The 17,622-nt window shown below is 44.1% G+C and overlaps 1 protein-coding gene across 4 annotated transcripts in view; it reads right to left on the minus strand.

The window, feature by feature from the left end:
* Positions 1-2,532: 2,532 nt before the first annotated feature.
* The window catches only part of LOC309565407 (receptor-interacting serine/threonine-protein kinase 2-like), a 115,752-nt gene continuing 100,662 nt past the window's right edge, over positions 2,533-17,622 (minus strand). For 3 of the 4 annotated variants that reach the window (XM_082270353.1, XM_082270352.1, XM_082270351.1), the window contains 2 exons: positions 8,897-9,007; positions 2,533-3,046 (listed from right to left, as the gene is read on the minus strand). In XM_082270353.1, coding sequence (XP_082126479.1) covers positions 2,742-3,046; positions 8,897-9,007 — 416 coding nt within the window. In that variant the 3' untranslated portion in view covers positions 2,533-2,741. The remainder of the gene's footprint in view (positions 3,047-8,896; positions 9,008-17,622) is intronic. The other variant, XM_082270354.1, reaches the window with a different exon arrangement.

Consider the following 17,622-nt stretch of genomic DNA (forward strand, 5'->3'; position numbering starts at 1 on the left):
CATCCTCAAACAGAAGGTGGAAGAGCGCAAGGTCTCTAACATCCAAAAGCTTTGTGATGTGGTCATGGAGGAGTGGAAGAGGACTCCAATGGCAACCTGTGGAGCTTGTGAACATGCCCAAGTGGGTTAAGGCAGTGCTGGAAAATAATGGTGGCCACACAATATTTTGACACTTTGGGCCCAATTTGGACATCTTCATTTAGCGGTGTACTCACTTTTGTTGCCAGCGGTTTAGACATTAATGGCTGTGTGTTGAGTTATGTTGAGGGGACAGCAAATTTATACTGTTATACAAGCTGTACACTCACTACTTTACATTGGAGCAAAGTGTCATTTCTTCAGGCTCGGTTCACACTTGTGCGATGCGGGAAGGCTGCGAATTCGCAGCCTCTTCCCGCATCGCCTCCGCACATCTGCCAGTTCACACTGCCATATGCAATACGCAGGGGGTGTCAATTAAATGTTAACGACACCCCCAGTTTGATCGCATATTGCAGTGCGATCTGACAGTTCGCACAGGATCGGATCGCACAAGTGTGAACCACTGTGCGATCCGATCCTGATGCGGCTGGAAAAAAGGGTCATGTGCGTCTTTGGTGCGGATACAATGCGAATTCAGCCATACAAAGTGTATGGCTGAATTCGCATCCGCACATCAGATCGCATGTAATGAAGGAGCAGTGCGCTCCGAATTACATGCGATCTCCGCAGCCGCAATAATATGAACCGGCACTCAGTGTTGTCACATGAAAGATTTAATAAAATATTTACAAAAATGTGAGGGATGTATTCACTTTTGTGAGATACTGTATATAAAGATGCAAAGCCAAGTGCCCTAGAACAGCCCTGAGGTTAAATATTCTTTGGATCAAACAGCTTTAGTAAATATGTAGTGATACTTTACCAAAAACAACATCAAAACATTACATTATTGAGAACTGCATTCTACAGACGAACATTAAATTCAAAGGTTACATGTCAGTCAGTTTTCAAAATGTGATATAACACAATTGAGGCTGGGTTTACACATATGTGACCACGGGTTCGTGCCTGGATCCAGTTCGCCGGTTCAGGTGTGAATCAGGCCCGGGATTTCCACCTGAATCTGACCAAAGACACACAGGACCCCTTTTGCATGCAGACCGCAGCCACCCCAGACCTGTGTGAACTGGCTCACATGAGAGCCAGCCACACTAGCCTACCATGCGAATTGGATGCAAGGAAACCCGTATCCAATTCACATATGTGCGAACCTGAGCCTTAAAGTGGATTTAAAGCAAAAATGCCTTTTAGCTTGGGATAGAGAGTGTAATACTTTGGATACTTGTCATTATTTTCTGTCTGTGTCCGGAGGAGATTTCTCTTTACTTCCTGTCCCAGAGACACAGCAAAATGTAGGAGGAGATCTCTCAGCAGTAAGGGGATATCCTCTCTTAGACAGCTGTCACTAGAGGTTTACCTCATTGGAAGATTTCCCATCACCTCCTGTCCCTTTGACAGCCTAATTTTGGATTTCCTATCACTTTCAGTCCCTGTGACAATAGTCACTGGGAAAAACAGAATCTCCCAGGGGACACATACAGAAATAAACACCTTAGGCTACGTTCACATGTCAGCATAGTGATCTTGGGCAGAATCACCGCGATTCTGCCCGTGATCCAGAAATCATTTCAAATCACGGGACCCCTGTGCATTGCCCGTAATTTGCAATAGCACCCCAAATGCTGTGCGATGTTGCCACGATTCCCGCCTGCCGAATCGCGGTAACATCGCGCAAAAAAAATTGCGGGACGCATGACGCCCAAAAAAGGTACAAGAGCTTCTTTGGGGCGTCATGCGTCCCGTGATTCTTTTTGCGTGATGTTACCGCGATTCACCAGGCGGAAATCACGGCAACATCGCACAGCGTTTGGGGTGCTATTGCAAATCACAAGCAATGCACAGGCGTCCTGCGATTTGCAATGATTTCCAGATCGCGGGCAGAATCGCGGTGATTCTGCCCGCGATCGCTACGCTGACATGTGAATGTAACCTTACAGGGGTTCTAACCTGCTCTATCTAAAACAAAAAAAAAAAAAAAAAAAACTATCTTTGTCTTTATATAGACTTTCCAGTCTTTCTTGTATAGCCACTAATTATACTAATTATACCTCCGCTCCGAATGAAGAGGCATTTCCATCTAAGAAAGAGAACCGGCAATTCATGCAAGGAAGGGAAACTGTACCCTCATCCAGAGTAATGCCTTGAACATCGACTTCACTGATGCTTCCCCTTTTTTAAACATAAGTTATTGTAGCTCAGGTGTAAATGTGGTACTCCACCCTGCACAGGACTGAAGCAATGCAAGCCATATATTTAATCTGTATAATATAGCCGTATGTTCAGCACAAATCATAGAACTGTGCATTTGCCTAAGGAGAATAGTAATAACCAAAAGGCTTGTATAATCATTTTTCTTTTTTAACCAATGCTGGAACTGGTCCAAATACAATACCACTGAAAAAAAAAAGGTTGCATATTAAACCGATTAAATAGGTAAAAATGGTATGGATGGCCTTCAGCCACAGGTAAGCCTAGTGAACACCGTAAGTAAATTGCAACCATTAGTTGCCAGTTTCTGATATATGCCCAATCCAGGCATTGATCCCGACATGATTAACAAACTCTGATTCAGCATGCAGCTTGACATATAAACTGCAAGAATAACCCACAGATGTGAACATGATGGGTAATTCCCATTGTCAAACCTTTTTCACAGGGTTCATATAAATGATTTTCCAGGCGAGGAGGCTGTCCAAAGTTATCCGAGAGGCCTCTTCTCCCTTTTCACAGCAGGTTTCAATGTATTTCCTTATTCTGGCTTTCCGAGTTTGCTCTGCGTTAATGTATTCAGCATCATCTCTGGACAGCACAGATTTGGACATCATGATGTCAATAAGTTGGTTGAGATGCCCTTCTGTGATGCTGTTTAACAAAACCTCTAGGTTTCTAGTCAGAGTCTCAACACAATTTCTGCACCTTGAAAGATAAGGGGGGTTGAAATTACCTAAAAAAAAAAAAAAAAAAAAAAAAAAAAAGACACTGGTGTTAACATAACAAAAATTGGGCATTTAAAGACAATAACACCACTAAATGCATACGCTGCACCCTAGATCTTTGAGTCTGAAGGAGTAATTTATTATCATCACTAAAACAGATGAAGGGCTTTCTGGTGAGCCCTGCCAGGAAGAATTCAAATGCAAATGTAGCGCCACTCCTGAAAGAGCCGCCTGGTATCTTGGGTTCTCTGTTCTACGCCTGACACACCTAGTTCAACGGAAATCACCACAAACACTTACTTTTGGTACAGATACCTTTGACTCGGTGCTGACAAATACCAGGAAATGAACATGAGACCGTTTGATGGTAAAGGAGCTCAATGTATTGGCAGGGGTTGGAGTAAATGTCGGTTTAAGTATAAATAAACATACAGAAGTTAGGTTTAGCACAGCCTGCTAGACAGTGTACTCACTATCCCAAAGCAACTTAAATTAGAGTTGTGTACCACTATACTGGAATACACCAGAAAAATCTGTAGTAGGCAGTGAACAATACCTTTGTTGTGTTGTTAAATAAGTATATTGCAACCACTTAGGGTACACCCAAAAAGAATAACTAAGTCCTGCATGATATCTCTGGGTGATACCTCTGAAATAAGCAACTAGCAAAGTAGAAGATGTAAATGGACAGTCTTTAGTCCTGGCTCTTCAGCCGGCTAACAATGGGGCCCAATCATACCATTAGTGCACATGAGAACAGTCAGGCTGGGTTCCCACTTATGCGAATTGGATGCGGGAATTCGCGTGACAGGAGATTGTGATTAACTCTCAGTAGAGCCGGTTCACACATCTCCGGGGGGCAGCTGCAGAGCGAATTGCACAGGGGTCCTGGGCATTTTTGGCTTTGTTTCAGGTCCGAATTGAGCCAAAATTTCTGACCTATTTCATCCCTGAAATGGAGAACAGGGACACACCAGACCCCTGCTGTTAGCCACATCCGTTTTAAGTGTGAACCCAGCCTCTGAGTAGGCAGTAATGGGCTACAGGACACGTGTGTGGTCAGTTCTTAAGGGCTCAGTCTCTCTAGTGGCTTTAGGTCACAGCCACAAGGCCTTCTTACCAGACTCTGTAAGCCAGCATGGAAATCCCACTGCATGGAAAGGAATCCTCTGCCCTAGGTCAGTGTAGCTCTGAGCCTTGGCTCACTCAGCGGTACCTCTTTTACGTGGGTGCAGCAATATGCTCTCGGCAGTGATAGCAATGTACCAATCTCCGTATTCTCCATTGTTCTTTTTCTGCAGTCTCACAGTGATATTCCTGAGACCTCAGCTCTAGCCGCAAGCAGGTCTGACTTCAGGGATGTGTTCACTACCGTTTCCCAGAGGAAAAGACTGCAATTCAAAGGACCCAGGAAGATACTGTTTTTCTCTCTTCCCCGGTCCCAACCCTTTCTGGGCAATGTAGTAATGAGGGCTCACAATAATTCTCCCTGTCCGAACTTTAATTCCTAACATCCACTGCGGCCATCTCACATTCCATTAGGTGCTGCCAGCACTCCGGCTCCTCCTGATAATGGGAGTTAGTAACACATTGAAGTCCAGCGTGTCTGTTTGCTCCCAGTGCACAGGTAGCTACTGATAATGTCATGGCTTAGTCCTTGCAGCCTAGCACTCTGTTACACATAAGAAGTAACATAAAAAGCAACCCAAATGATGACATTATTATGTGCCTTTGAGCACGTTACCTGTCTAAAGCTAGCTATAGAAGAGATAAGGACTCACTGCTCAAGGTGGTGTAATTGCCTGATGACTCACATAGGTGCATGCCCCGGCTCGCCTCCGTGAAAACTTGATAAAGGAAAAGGAATTGGCAGCACTCCAGGTTGAGTCAAAATCCAGATTTATTGACTGGACATCCAAATTATGACAATCGTGACAAGGTAGACGCGTTTCACACACTGACCGTGTGCTTAATTAATGCTGCCAATTGCTTTTCCTTTATAAAGCTAGCTATACACTAATAGATTTTCATGCAAAAACCACATTTAGATGGAAAGATATTCCATCTAGCTCCTTTTGTCAAAGCTACAATTGAAAATGAACGTCAGTCATACTAACAATTTGAAAATCGAACAAACATTCCTGAAAAGGTGTTTTGGAACCAAAGTCTTCTTTTGTTTGACCAACCTAATGGAGCCTATCAGAGCAAAAGCATGCTTCTGTGGTTGAATGATAAAGAAGACACATTTTTGAAACCTAAGACCCAAAGTTTTTAGTCAAGGCCCAAGGTGTGCAGTTCCTTAGTAGTATTACATTGACTTCATTAAAAATTATGTTAGTGCTCCCTAAATTCCATGATGGCGCAAGCTGTGTATAAATACAGTTCCAATACTGTACAATGAACAGGGGTTTCTTTTATATGAGTGTACACTAACCACTGACTAGTGTAGGCAGCCTAACAAATGGTTACCCAGAAGGCAGTCATTTTTAACCTACTCATTGGCTATGGCAGCAGCAGAAACTGGCTGGTGGCAAAGTGTATAACCTTGTCAAATGAGTACAGTTTCTCCCAAAATAATCCATTAAGGCTGCTGTTTGCCACTCATTGATTCTCCCCTTTTTTATTGAGTAAACATGCATGCTCAGTTGTGCATTGGTGACCCAAGCATGCATGTGTCAAAAAAGGGGTGACGAACATACAGGAGGCTGTAAGAATATGTTTGCACATCTGACTGTGCAGTTAAGGTTTTGTCGGCCATTAAGATCAATATCTTAAATTAGTTTTATGTCAAAAGCTGTGAAAAAAATGTAATTTTACACAGCTTTATGCTATGCTATCTACATGGATGAATAATAATAAGTATTCATCTATGTAGATAAACACAATTTTCTCCGAAAGGAAAATGCAGAGTTATCTGAACCTTTAAATGCCTTTAAATATACTATGCACTTCCTGTCCCTGGCTGTTAGCTTGGAAGCCCCAGAAGGAGAAAGTGAAGAGTCAGAAAGTCTCAGCCACATGTCCTGTCCATGCTACTAAATCCCAGACCATACACTACTAGGGAGGGACTAAAGTGCAAAGTAGATAGGTTGACTCCAGTTCCACTGCCCCACCACAGTTCCTGCTGGTGAGAAGTTCCATTCCAGGCTGGTCAGACAACAATTGGAGGATACCCCCATGCCCGTTAGCAGTGGCGGCCCGTGCATAGGGGGCGCCAGAGCGCCGCCCCCCCCTACCCCCTAAAAAAAAAGAAAAAAAAATAGAAAAAAAAATTACAAAAAGAACAAATAAAGTTTTGAAAAAAAAAAAATTGTGTTCGCAGGCCTATGCGCTGGGCCTGGTGGCTATGGGGGGGTGGGGTTTACGACCCAGAAGAGGCGCCGATTGGCTTCCTTCTGGGGGCGTAACCTGGGCGCAGGAAAAAGCGCTGAGCCACCCCCACCTTCGTGATATCCTGGCTGTGATTGGTCCAGTCTCCAGCCTGGACCAATCATCATCCAGGACATCACTGACTCGCAATGGGGGCGGTGCCGGTGCGTGCGTCAGTCACGCACTGTCACCGCCCGATCTCCTTCCCGCCGCACGGACCGGAAGACAGAAGACCGAAGAGGAGGACGTCCACGGCGCTGCTCGTCTCGGTTCCTGGAATTCCGCCATCCCGCCGCCGTCAGAAGGTAAGTGATTGAAGCCGACCTGTGCCCTCACCTGTGCCATGCCTGTACCATCACCTGTGCCATGCCTGTACCATCACCTGTGCCATGCCTATGCCATCACCTGTGCCATGCCTATACCATCACCTGTGCCATGCCTATACCATGCCTATACCATCACCTGTGCCATGCCTATACCATCACCTGTGCCATGCCTATACCATCACCTGTGCCATGCCTATACCATCACCTGTGCCATACCTGTGCCATCACCTGTGCCATGCCTGTGCCATGCCTATACCATCACCTGTGCCATGCCTATACCATCACCTGTGCCATGCCTGTACCATCACCTGTGCCATGCCTATACCATCACCTGTGCCATGCCTGTACCATCACCTGTGCCATACCTATACCATCACCTGTGCCATGCCTATACCATCACCTGTGCCATGCCTGTGCCATGCCTGTACCATCACCTGTGCCATGCCTGTACCATCACCTGTGCCATGCCTGAACCATCACCTGTGCCATGCCTGTACCATCATCTGTGCCATGCCTATACCATTACCTGTGCCATGCCTATACCATCACCTGTGCCATGCCTGTGCCATGCCTATACCATCACCTGTGCCATGCCTATACCATCACCTGTGCCATGCCTGTACCATCACCTGTGCCATGCCTGTACCATCACCTGTGCCATGCCTATACCATCACCTGTGCCATGCCTGTGCCATGCCTATACCATCACCTGTGCCATGCCTATACCATCACCTGTGCCATACCTGTGCCATCACCTGTGCCATGCCTATACCATCACCTCTGCCATGCCTATACCATCACCTGTGCCATGCCTGTACCATCACCTGTGCCATGCCTGTACCATCACCTGTGCCATGCCTGTACCATGCCTATACCATCACCTGTGCCATGCCTATACCATCACCTGTGCCATGCCTATACCATCACCTGTGCCATGCCTGTGCCATGCCTATACCATCACCTGTGCCATGCCTGTACCATCACCTGTGCCATGCCTGTACCATCACCTGTGCCATGCCTATACCATCACCTGTGCCATGCCTGTACCATCACCTGTGCCATGCCTGTACCATCACCTGTGCCATGCCTGTACCATCACATGGGCCATGCCTATACCATCACCTGTGCCATGCCTGTACCATAACCTCAAAGTCATGCAATTTTTTTACCGCGTTTTTTACCGCGAAGCAATACCTATTACATTTTTCTTTTTGCGCCCCCCCAAAAATTTTGAGCACCAGCCGCCACTGCCCGTTAGATTTGTCTTCAGGTCTCCAACACAAAGGACACTTCATCATCCTCAGGGGCCCCTGCAACTGGATTTTGCAGCAACTGGACTTTGCTGCAACATTTAGCTGAAGGTATCTCTATTAATAACTATATAGTATTTACCCAGTTTGATGTGCACAATTCCACCAGGACTCCCTTTTGTTGATAATACCTGTTAGTACATTGGGTGTATGTACTGTTATTAATCTTTTCTTATTGTATTTAAAGCCTGTATCATTTGTATACTGGTGCGCATCTATATACAGTACTTGTGCTTAATGTTATATGCTGGTTGCAGTAGTTCCTCTGCTCCCAATTATGGATTATTTCACAGTAGGGGAATACCCTCTGTTTGCAGAGGCCCTGTCCTGGGTGGAGGCACTGGCAACTTTATTAGCAAACTCACTCTTACACTTGTAACACAAATTTCTTGTTCTCTTATTTACCTACATGTTCAGTGCGATATCCTATTTGGGGGGACCCATTTCTCATAACCACCCCCAAAAAAGGGCTATACCTAAAATAAACTGAAATGTGAAGGGAAGAGGTATTGCACTGTGCCTGTAGTCATTGCTTTTCTGTAGAATGCAAAATAATGCATTATCAATACAAATAGAAAGAAAATAAGAGCATAGTGCAGTAACTCAAAAGGAAAATTTTATTGTAGCCCAATAGCCAATAATACATATATTCTAATTGGAATTCACTGTAAGAATGACAGCGGGGACAGGATTTGTTTCTATGGGCTCTTTCTCCCCATCTCTTGGTCTCCTTTTTCTCCCCCTATTTTACCTTTAAAAAACCCCTTCTTCTGGTGCCAGCATCCATTACCCGGAGCATGTGGATTAAGGTCTAAAATGTTATGTCTATATTCTTGGAAACTCGAGTTCTTACCTACTGGCTCCACATGTGTCCAACTGACCCCACTGTTCCTTTCTGTTCTTGGATGATGTCCCATTGTAAGCATATGACTACCATTCGTAGAATTTGTTACTGGAAGGCTGGCTGAGGAATAGAGGGTAAAGTTCAGTTAACTCATATGAAATACTTTTTAGATTAAGGTTATAAGTGTTTACTATAAAATGTAAAAAAAAATATTTGCATCCAGGCACATGCACTAATATAGCCAAACTACAAAATGCTGAATAACTGTAATATCATTTAAAATAAAATTCTATATTTCACAAGATACTATTATACTGTATAACTTTGGTCAAGAAGAGTCATCAGTACATATACGTATTATTAGGATAATTTTACTTGGTGATTATTTTAAAATGTGAGCTCACAAAGCCTCTGTAATAAGATTTAAATTTCTACCTCCAGTTTCTAGCTGATTATTAAACTTACAATATATTAGAGGGGCTATATAAACAGGTGCCACAGTCCATAATTAGGAGAACCAAGGACAAAACCAAGCAAAATATTGTATCTAGTGGACTTTTAAGGCACCCACACACCAATATATAAAAACAATATTTTTTTTTGTATACATCTTAAAAACAGTACTAAGCCATAAAATCAAATCTAAGATAGTCAGTTAATCAGCCTCATCCAAAAGGGTTCAGTCACAATTCCAGCTGAGAGAATAACATAGCCAAAATTTATTTTAAAAAAATGGTGGTATGTGCTCACAAATACACAATTCTAGTTATTGCATAAGAACTGGGGGTGAGACCAGCCCAAAATTTCAACGTGTTTCCTGGAAACAAGTTCTGCTTCTTCAGGATGTAAAAATATTTTTGATAATAGAGTTGCAGAAGCCGCTGCTCTGTGTGTACATTCAGACTCGGCCCCTTTCTCACCTCATTGGCTCACTGACTTTGATTGACAGCAGCAGGTGCCAATGGCGCCTGCTGCTGTCTCAGCCAATGAGGAGGAAGAGTCCCAGACACGGAGGCTCTCATGCAACATCGCTAGACCTAGATGGGGCTTAGGTGAGTATTAGGGAGGGCTGGGGGAGCTGCTGCAAACAGAAGGTTTTTTAATCTTAATGCATAGATTGCATTAAGGTAAAAAAACCTTCTGCCTTTAGAATCATCTTAACTACTTCTCTACTGAGACAAATCTTACATTTCTCTCCTACATGTTAAATCTTCATTTTTTTTGCTAAAAGATTACTTAGAACTCCCAAACATGCTATATATTTTTTTAGCAGAGGCCCTACATAATAAAATGGTGGGTTTTCATTTTTATGGGGGAAAAACACACTTTGATTAATTTTAGTGCACACTTACACAATATAATACAATTTTTTTTTTGTAACATATAAAAAGATGATGTTATGCAGAGTAAATAGATACCTAACATGTTACGCTTTAAAATTGCATACCCCCGTGGAACAGCACCAAACTATGGTACCTAAAAATCTCCATAGGCGATGCTTTATAAGCCTTTACTGGTTACCAGTTTAGAATCACACAGAAAGCCTGGTCCTAGAATGAATGCTTTCACTCTGATGTTCACAGCAATACCTTACATGTGTGGTGAGAACACATTTATATGTGCTAGCTGGACTTATGTATGTGTTCGACTTTGCTTGTGAGCATGGGGGCACTTTAACATTTCTTTATTTTATTATTTATTTTGTTTAGAAACATTTTTTACGCTGTCTCTTTAATTTTTATTTGATCACTTTTATTGCCTCCTGGGAGAGCCTGGAAAGGTGGCAGAAGGTGGTGTGAGGGGGGGGGGATACCCCTCCCACTGCATGGAAAAGCAATCCAGCCGCTATTTAGCGGCTAGGATTGCTTTTACATTAAACAGCACCACCTGCAGAAAAAAAAAAGATACCGGGATAACACCTGAAGCTGCAGACATTATCCTGATATCACCACCACATCATAAGATGTTCTATGGGTGGGAAGTGGTTAATGACCAGGATTGGTAGCACAAGCTTGCAAAACAGACCATGAAATTCACAGTTGTCAGCTGAGCCATATCTATATTATAGTGCACAATAAAGGTGCCCTGGGAAGACCAGGTCGCTAATTGCAGATTCAGATGGGGAGAATAAAGGCCTAGATAGGATTCAAGAGCCGCGCCCCATTTAGGAAAAGTTTGCTTTCTTGGCTGCCTTAGTTTCAAGCATGCTTTAATTAAATGAATTATCAAGCGATTCATAGCCTATTTGGTTCCTGTCATGGTGGAAAAGACTGACAAGATGTGAATTTTCAACATACTTGTAACTAAAACTCTTTCAAGACTCGACTGCAGGAACTGAAGGACTTGCGCAGATTCCTGAGAAAAGGATTCCAGGCCTTTTCTCTTGCGAGTGCTACGCACTTTTTATAGGTATTATTTGTGGAGACCTTTTTGGCCTGAAGGAGCATGGCAACTACTTCCTCTGGCCACTAACCATATGGTGGGTATCTGCCCAGAAGCTTGGACTGGCACCTGGCTCAGCCTCTCAGCGATCCGCTGAGAGCCTGAGCCAGCCCCTCCTGCCCCCACCACAGTGCAGCGCTCCAGTGAGCACTGGAGGGGAGAGCAGGGAACCGCTGACTGACAGTCATGGCTCTCTGCACAGAGCAGAAAGGGAGAACTGAGCAATCAGTGGGGTTTGATTGCTCAGTTCTCACTACAGAGCTGGCAGGGAACAGATGCAGCATTGGATCGATGCTGCATCCACCTAGATTACTATAAATGTTTGTTTTTTGTAATCCTAAACTTTTAATAATCTCAGTGCAGAAACTGCTCCTGAGAGAGCAAGCCCGGCATCACTGGTAGGGCGGTTCCATAATGAGTTGCAAGAGGGTTGGGAACCTTGGCCTTCTCAGCCAACATAAAATGATCACAATCAGCGTCACTGGAAAACATCTGACTCTGGCCAAAAATCTGGCTATTAGAAGTGTCATAGGAACGAAGTACCCCAACCGGAATTTCCACTGATGTTGCCATCAGTCCACTCCCTCCACTTTTGGATATGGGACTCTTGCCAGGAAACTGGCACACTTTATGTTCCTAGGTCTATTTGAGGCAAGCACCATTTCATGGTCAGTAAACTGAATGCTGATGCAGAAGACCCACTCTTAGTTGGAATGGAATGAGAGACTTAATGGGGTTGATTTATTAAAACTGTAGAGTGCAAAATGTGCTGCTCTGCATAGAAGCCAATCATAGAAACCAATCAGCTTCCAGGTTTTTTTTGTCAAAGCTTAATTGTACAGGCTGAAGTTAGAATCTGATTGGCTACTATGCAGAGCTGCATCAGATTTTGCACTTTCCAGTTATAGTAAATAACCACAATGAGTCGACTAGTTAGTTTGGAGCTGCCAATTATATAGTACCCTTAGGTTCAACAGATAGGTCTGAGCCCACTCGAATATTGCACTTACTTCCATCATCAAGGAGCTGTACCCCCTGTTTTTGTATTTATGCCACTTTCACCTTATTGTCTAAGTGTATTAAGACACTCTTCCCTTCTAACAAAACAGCAAAGGCTGGGAGGTCTTTGAAGGTGGCTCTCAGTTACAGTACATTTGATACTATGTCCTGAGCACTGAACAAGTATCGACCTTGTGCTGCTTGATCTTCGAAAGGTGCTCCCCAGTCCTCCAGGCACGTGAAGTAACCATGCTCAAGGTGGGTGTAATGATCGGGTGATGTCTCTTCAAGTTCTCTATGCAAGTCTACTACCAAAGGAAATCTGTGATTGCCTTGGAGATAACCAGAAGGACAACATTTACGTAATAATAAATTCTGATTCCTCTCTCCCTCAGAAGTGATGTAATGGGTGGAAGCAATTTAGTAAATGTCTTGGGAGAGGTGGACAACCCGAAGGCTTTGAAACTGGAAATGATGGTGGTGGATCGCAAAGGGAAATTCCGATAGGTCAGGTGAATACGGACATGCAGATATACGTCTGATAAATGTACAGAGAGTATCCAGTCTCCTAGATTTATCAAGAAAAGAATCATCTGGAGACTCTCCATCTTGAAAGTATCCAGTTCTATTTTGTTTTGAGTTTTCAAAACTGGATGTAAATCTCTCATCTTTTTCTTTACTAGAAACAGATGCGACAGATTCCTCTCTGGGAACTCGGGAATTTGACTATTGCCCATTGTTTAAGTAAAACAGTCACATACTAATAACATTTTTCGCCTGTCTACTGAATACAGGAGCCTGGTAGCCGAACATTATTGGTAATTGCCCCTTCAATTTCCACCATCCCATGGTGATGGTTGTTACTACCCAAGGGTCTCAAAAGTTTTCCATCCATGTATGATGAAAAACCCTGGGTCTGGCTCCCAACGATATATCCTGGACGGGCGCACCCTCAAAACGATTTTTGCTGCTTCCCTGCAGTAGAAACACTAGACTTCTGCAGCTTGACAGAGCCCTTCCTGTCCTGTAGGCGCTTGCTTCTTTATATACTGTATGTCTAAAGGAGACCTTTGAATGATGGGCCTCTCTGGACTTTTTGTTTTCTACCCAATAGAATTAAGCTGGCTTTGCTGTCAGTCACCTTTGATATTGCTAAATCCAGCTTACTCCCAAAAAGATTGTTACCATCATAAGGGATCTTGTACCAGTTCGATTTTGATTCTGGATCGGCCGCCCATGATTTCAGCCATAGGGCCCTTCTTAAAGGGACTGATGACAATACGGCTGAACATCTAATAACATTCACCAATGCTAGTACTAAGTCACCTGTCCTCTTTAACTCCTAAAAAGCTGTAATTATTTTGTTCTGATCTACCTCCTGTAGGGCATTCTCTAGATTAGATGTCCAATTTGAAATTGGTCACCCAACCGCAGCTAGGGTGATTGCTGATCTGCAAGCACCTCCTGCTGCTGTATTAGCATGTTTATGGTCGAGGTCTATTTTGTGATGTAATGCATCCTTGAAAGTGACTGTCCTCCAAAGATGCGGTCACAACCGAACCAAAAAGGAGTGGGTTGAGTCTTGGCCCTTTAAGGGGATATAACTTGGACAATCTGTTATTAATGCATTCATTTTTTTAACAGGCTTATGCCACTCGTCCTGAATCAGTTCTTCTAGTTCCTCAGTAAAGGGAAAGGCTTCTAGCTCTTTTCTGAGATTGGGAGTCTCACGAACTTCCACTCAACCTATAGCCTTAACTGCTTTAACTAAAAGCTCTACCAGAGTAAAATCAAAGCCTGCGGCCCCTTTAAGCTCTTCATTTTTTTATGAGCTGTACAATTCCGATGTAATTGGCTGACTCTGGCTAGACGTATTGAGGACCAATTCCCCTAACTAAGAGGTTGGGCTTCCAGCATTGACTCTTTGACAAATTATGTTAGAGCTATTACCTCATCTATGCCTCTTTTTCTCTTGTTGCTTCATTGAAACAGGACTGACGCACTAGCTTGTCTGGCAATCCGTAGCCCCACAGACTATTGGCAATGACTATGAGGCAAGGTATGATGGCAGTGTGAGTGAGATCCTGCCTAGAAGGAGTGGTGATGGTGTGAGGAAGACCATGAATGGCTCCTCCTAGAGCTTCTATGTCTTGATGGTAATCTTTGACTAGAACGCTCTATCTGCCTTGAAGATTAGGGATAATCCAACTTTTCAAAAGTTCGGTTCGACCAGAACACCCGAACTTCCCAAAAGTTCGGCCCGGATTTCAGAACCCCATTGAAATCAATGGGACCTGAACTTCGGTAATCAAAAAACACCATTTTGAAGCCCTAAAACCCAATAAATGCCCCTAAAAGTGCCTAGGGTTCTGGGTCATGCCCCAGGGACTATTAATCACAATGAAAAAAGTTCTTAAAAATTGTCATTTTTGATAGAGAGCCAATTATTGAAAAAATTATTGAAAAAAAAAATTAGATTTTTTGATTTTGACTTTGGATTTAGTGTCTGGGGGGTCTAAAAAGTGTGCCTGTGAATTTTCAGCTCTGTAGCATGTCCAGAACCAGAAAAAAAAAAGATTGTTTGTATTAGGTCACTTATAGAACAGGGATATGGCTCCGCTATTTTCACACCTTGCCGGTTTTGTAGCAAGCGTTTTTTTGGGCATTTTTTGGGGGTTATTGGAGGCAGGCATAACATCAGAACTTCTGTGTAGGGGTATATATACACACACACTTATATGTATACATACACCTACACATATATAGGTGTGAAAGTAGCAGAACACTATACTTGCGCTAATGAAATAATTAACACCAATATGTCTCCGCTCCTATCACACCTATATATGTGTATGTGTAAAATACATATAAGTGTGTGTGTATATATATCCCTATACAGAAGTTCAGATGTTTTGCCTGCCTCCAAAGACCCCCAAAAAATGCCCAAAAAAAACGCCTGCAATAACACACCTGGGCGTTTTTTTTTTGGCGCATTTTTTGTGGGTCTTTGGAGGCAGGCAAAACATCTGAACTTCTGTATAGGGCAGGGGCGGACGTACAGGGTTCGCAGGGGTCGCCATGGCGACCGGGCCCCGTGCTGCAGGGGGCCCGAGAGGGCCCCCTGTATGTATAGAGAGGAGAGCGGCAAGCGCAGCTGAGACCGGAGCTCCCCGATCCTCAGCGAGTTACACAAACACACAGGCAGCTGATCTCTCTCTCCAGCTTCCTGTGTGTGAGTGCAGAGACGAGCACTGAACCCGCCCCTCCCCCTTCCTGTGTGTTTCCTGACTGTACAGTACACGGAGGAGAGGGGGCGGGACCAGCTCTCTCCACTCTCTACAACATCGCTCTGATCTGAGGTCTGTGATGATTATAATTAATATAATACTGTACTAACTTGCAGGGGGGGGGGGTTATGGAGATGGAGGTGTGTGTGTGTGTGTGTGTGTGTGTGGGGGGGGGGGTGTATGGAGATGGAGGGGTGTGTAAAGCTGGGGGGTGTATGTAAAATTCCTACCACCCCACTCACTGTCATCTTCCCACTATCCCACCCGTCATCTTCCTCCCCCTGTCATCTTCCCACCATCCCACCTGTCATCTTCATCCCCCTGTCATCTTCCCACCATCCCACCTGTCATCTTCATCCCCCCTGTCATCTTCCCACCCATCATCTTCATCCCCCTGTCATCTTCCCACCATCCCACCTGTCATCTTCATCCCCCTGTCATCTTCCCACCATCCCACCTGTCATCTTCCTACCATCCATATTGTAAAAAAAAAATGAATTAGGGCTCTTTCACACGGGCGATCCGATCAGATCCGCCTGTCAGTTTTTCAGGCGGATCTGATTGGATCCTCCATGCAGCTCTATGGGGCAGCGGATGTCAGCGGAGACACCTCCGCTGACACCCGCTGCCATCCGTATCCGATCCTGTCTGTGAAATCCGGAGGGATGGAAACCCTATTTTTCCATCCGTTCAGGGATCGGATTGGATGAGAGCGGACAGGCGGTCCGCTCTCATCCGATCCCCCATAGAGAGCAGCGGGAGCTGTGACACCTCCCTCTCCGCACTGCAAGCGGAGACGGAGCTGTCATCCACCGGCTCAGCGGGGATCGGCGGATCGATCCCCGCTGAGCAGCATGGATCTGCCTACGGAGGCGGACCGTGTGAAAGAGCCCTTAAGCAAATTCTAGAACAATGTAATTAAAATAAAAAACTACTGACACTAATGGCAGAACTACCACACAAACATTGGACTTGCGACCGGCCCTGGCGTTCCGCCACCAGGCTGGGAGGGAAGGGCCCCGTCGGGGGGGGGGGGGGGGGCCCTTTATGGTTTCTTGCATCGGGGCCCTGAGAGTTCTAGTTACGCCACTGGTATAGGGGTATATATACACACACACTTATATGTATTTTACACATATATAGGTGTGATAGGAGCGGAGACATATTGGTGTTAATTATTTCATTAGCGCAAGTATAGTGTTCTGCTATTTTCACACCTATATGCGTGTAGGTGTATATATACATACATGTGTGTGTATATATACCCCTATACAGAAGTTCAGATGTCATGCCCGCCTCCAAAGACCCCCCAAAAAATGCCCCAAAAAAACGCCAGCGCCAAAAAAAAAAACGACCCAGGTGTGTTATTGCAGGCTTTTTTTTTTGGGCATTTTTTTGGGGTCTTTGGAGGCAGGCATGACATCTGAACTTCTGTATAGGGGTATATATACACACACACATGTATGTATATATACACCTACACACATAGGTGTGAAAATAGCAGAACACTATGCTTGCGCTAATGAAATAATTAACACCAATATGTCTCCGCTCCTATCACACCTATATATGTGTATGTGTATATATCATATACACATATATGTGTGTAGGTGTATATATACATACATGTGTGTGTATATATACCCCTACACAGAAGTTCAGATGTTTTGCCTGCCTCCAAAGACCCCCAAAAAAATGCCCAAAAAAACCCCCTGCAATAACACACCTGGGCGTTTTTTTTGGCGCAGGCGTTTTTTTGGGCATTTTTTTGGGGTCTTTGGAGCCAGGCAAAACATCTGAACTTCTGTGTAGGGGTATATACACACACACACTTATATGTATATATACACATACACATATATAGGTGTGATAGGAGCGGAGACATATGCCTGTTAATTATTTCATTAGCGCAAGCATAGTGTTCTGCTATTTTCACACCTATGTATGTGTAGGTGTATATATACATACATGTGTGTGTATATATACCCCTATGCAGAAGTTCAGATG

This window comes from Pelophylax lessonae (genome assembly GCF_965119305.1).
Source record: "Pelophylax lessonae genome assembly, chromosome: 10".
Lineage (NCBI taxonomy): Eukaryota > Metazoa > Chordata > Amphibia > Anura > Ranidae > Pelophylax > Pelophylax lessonae.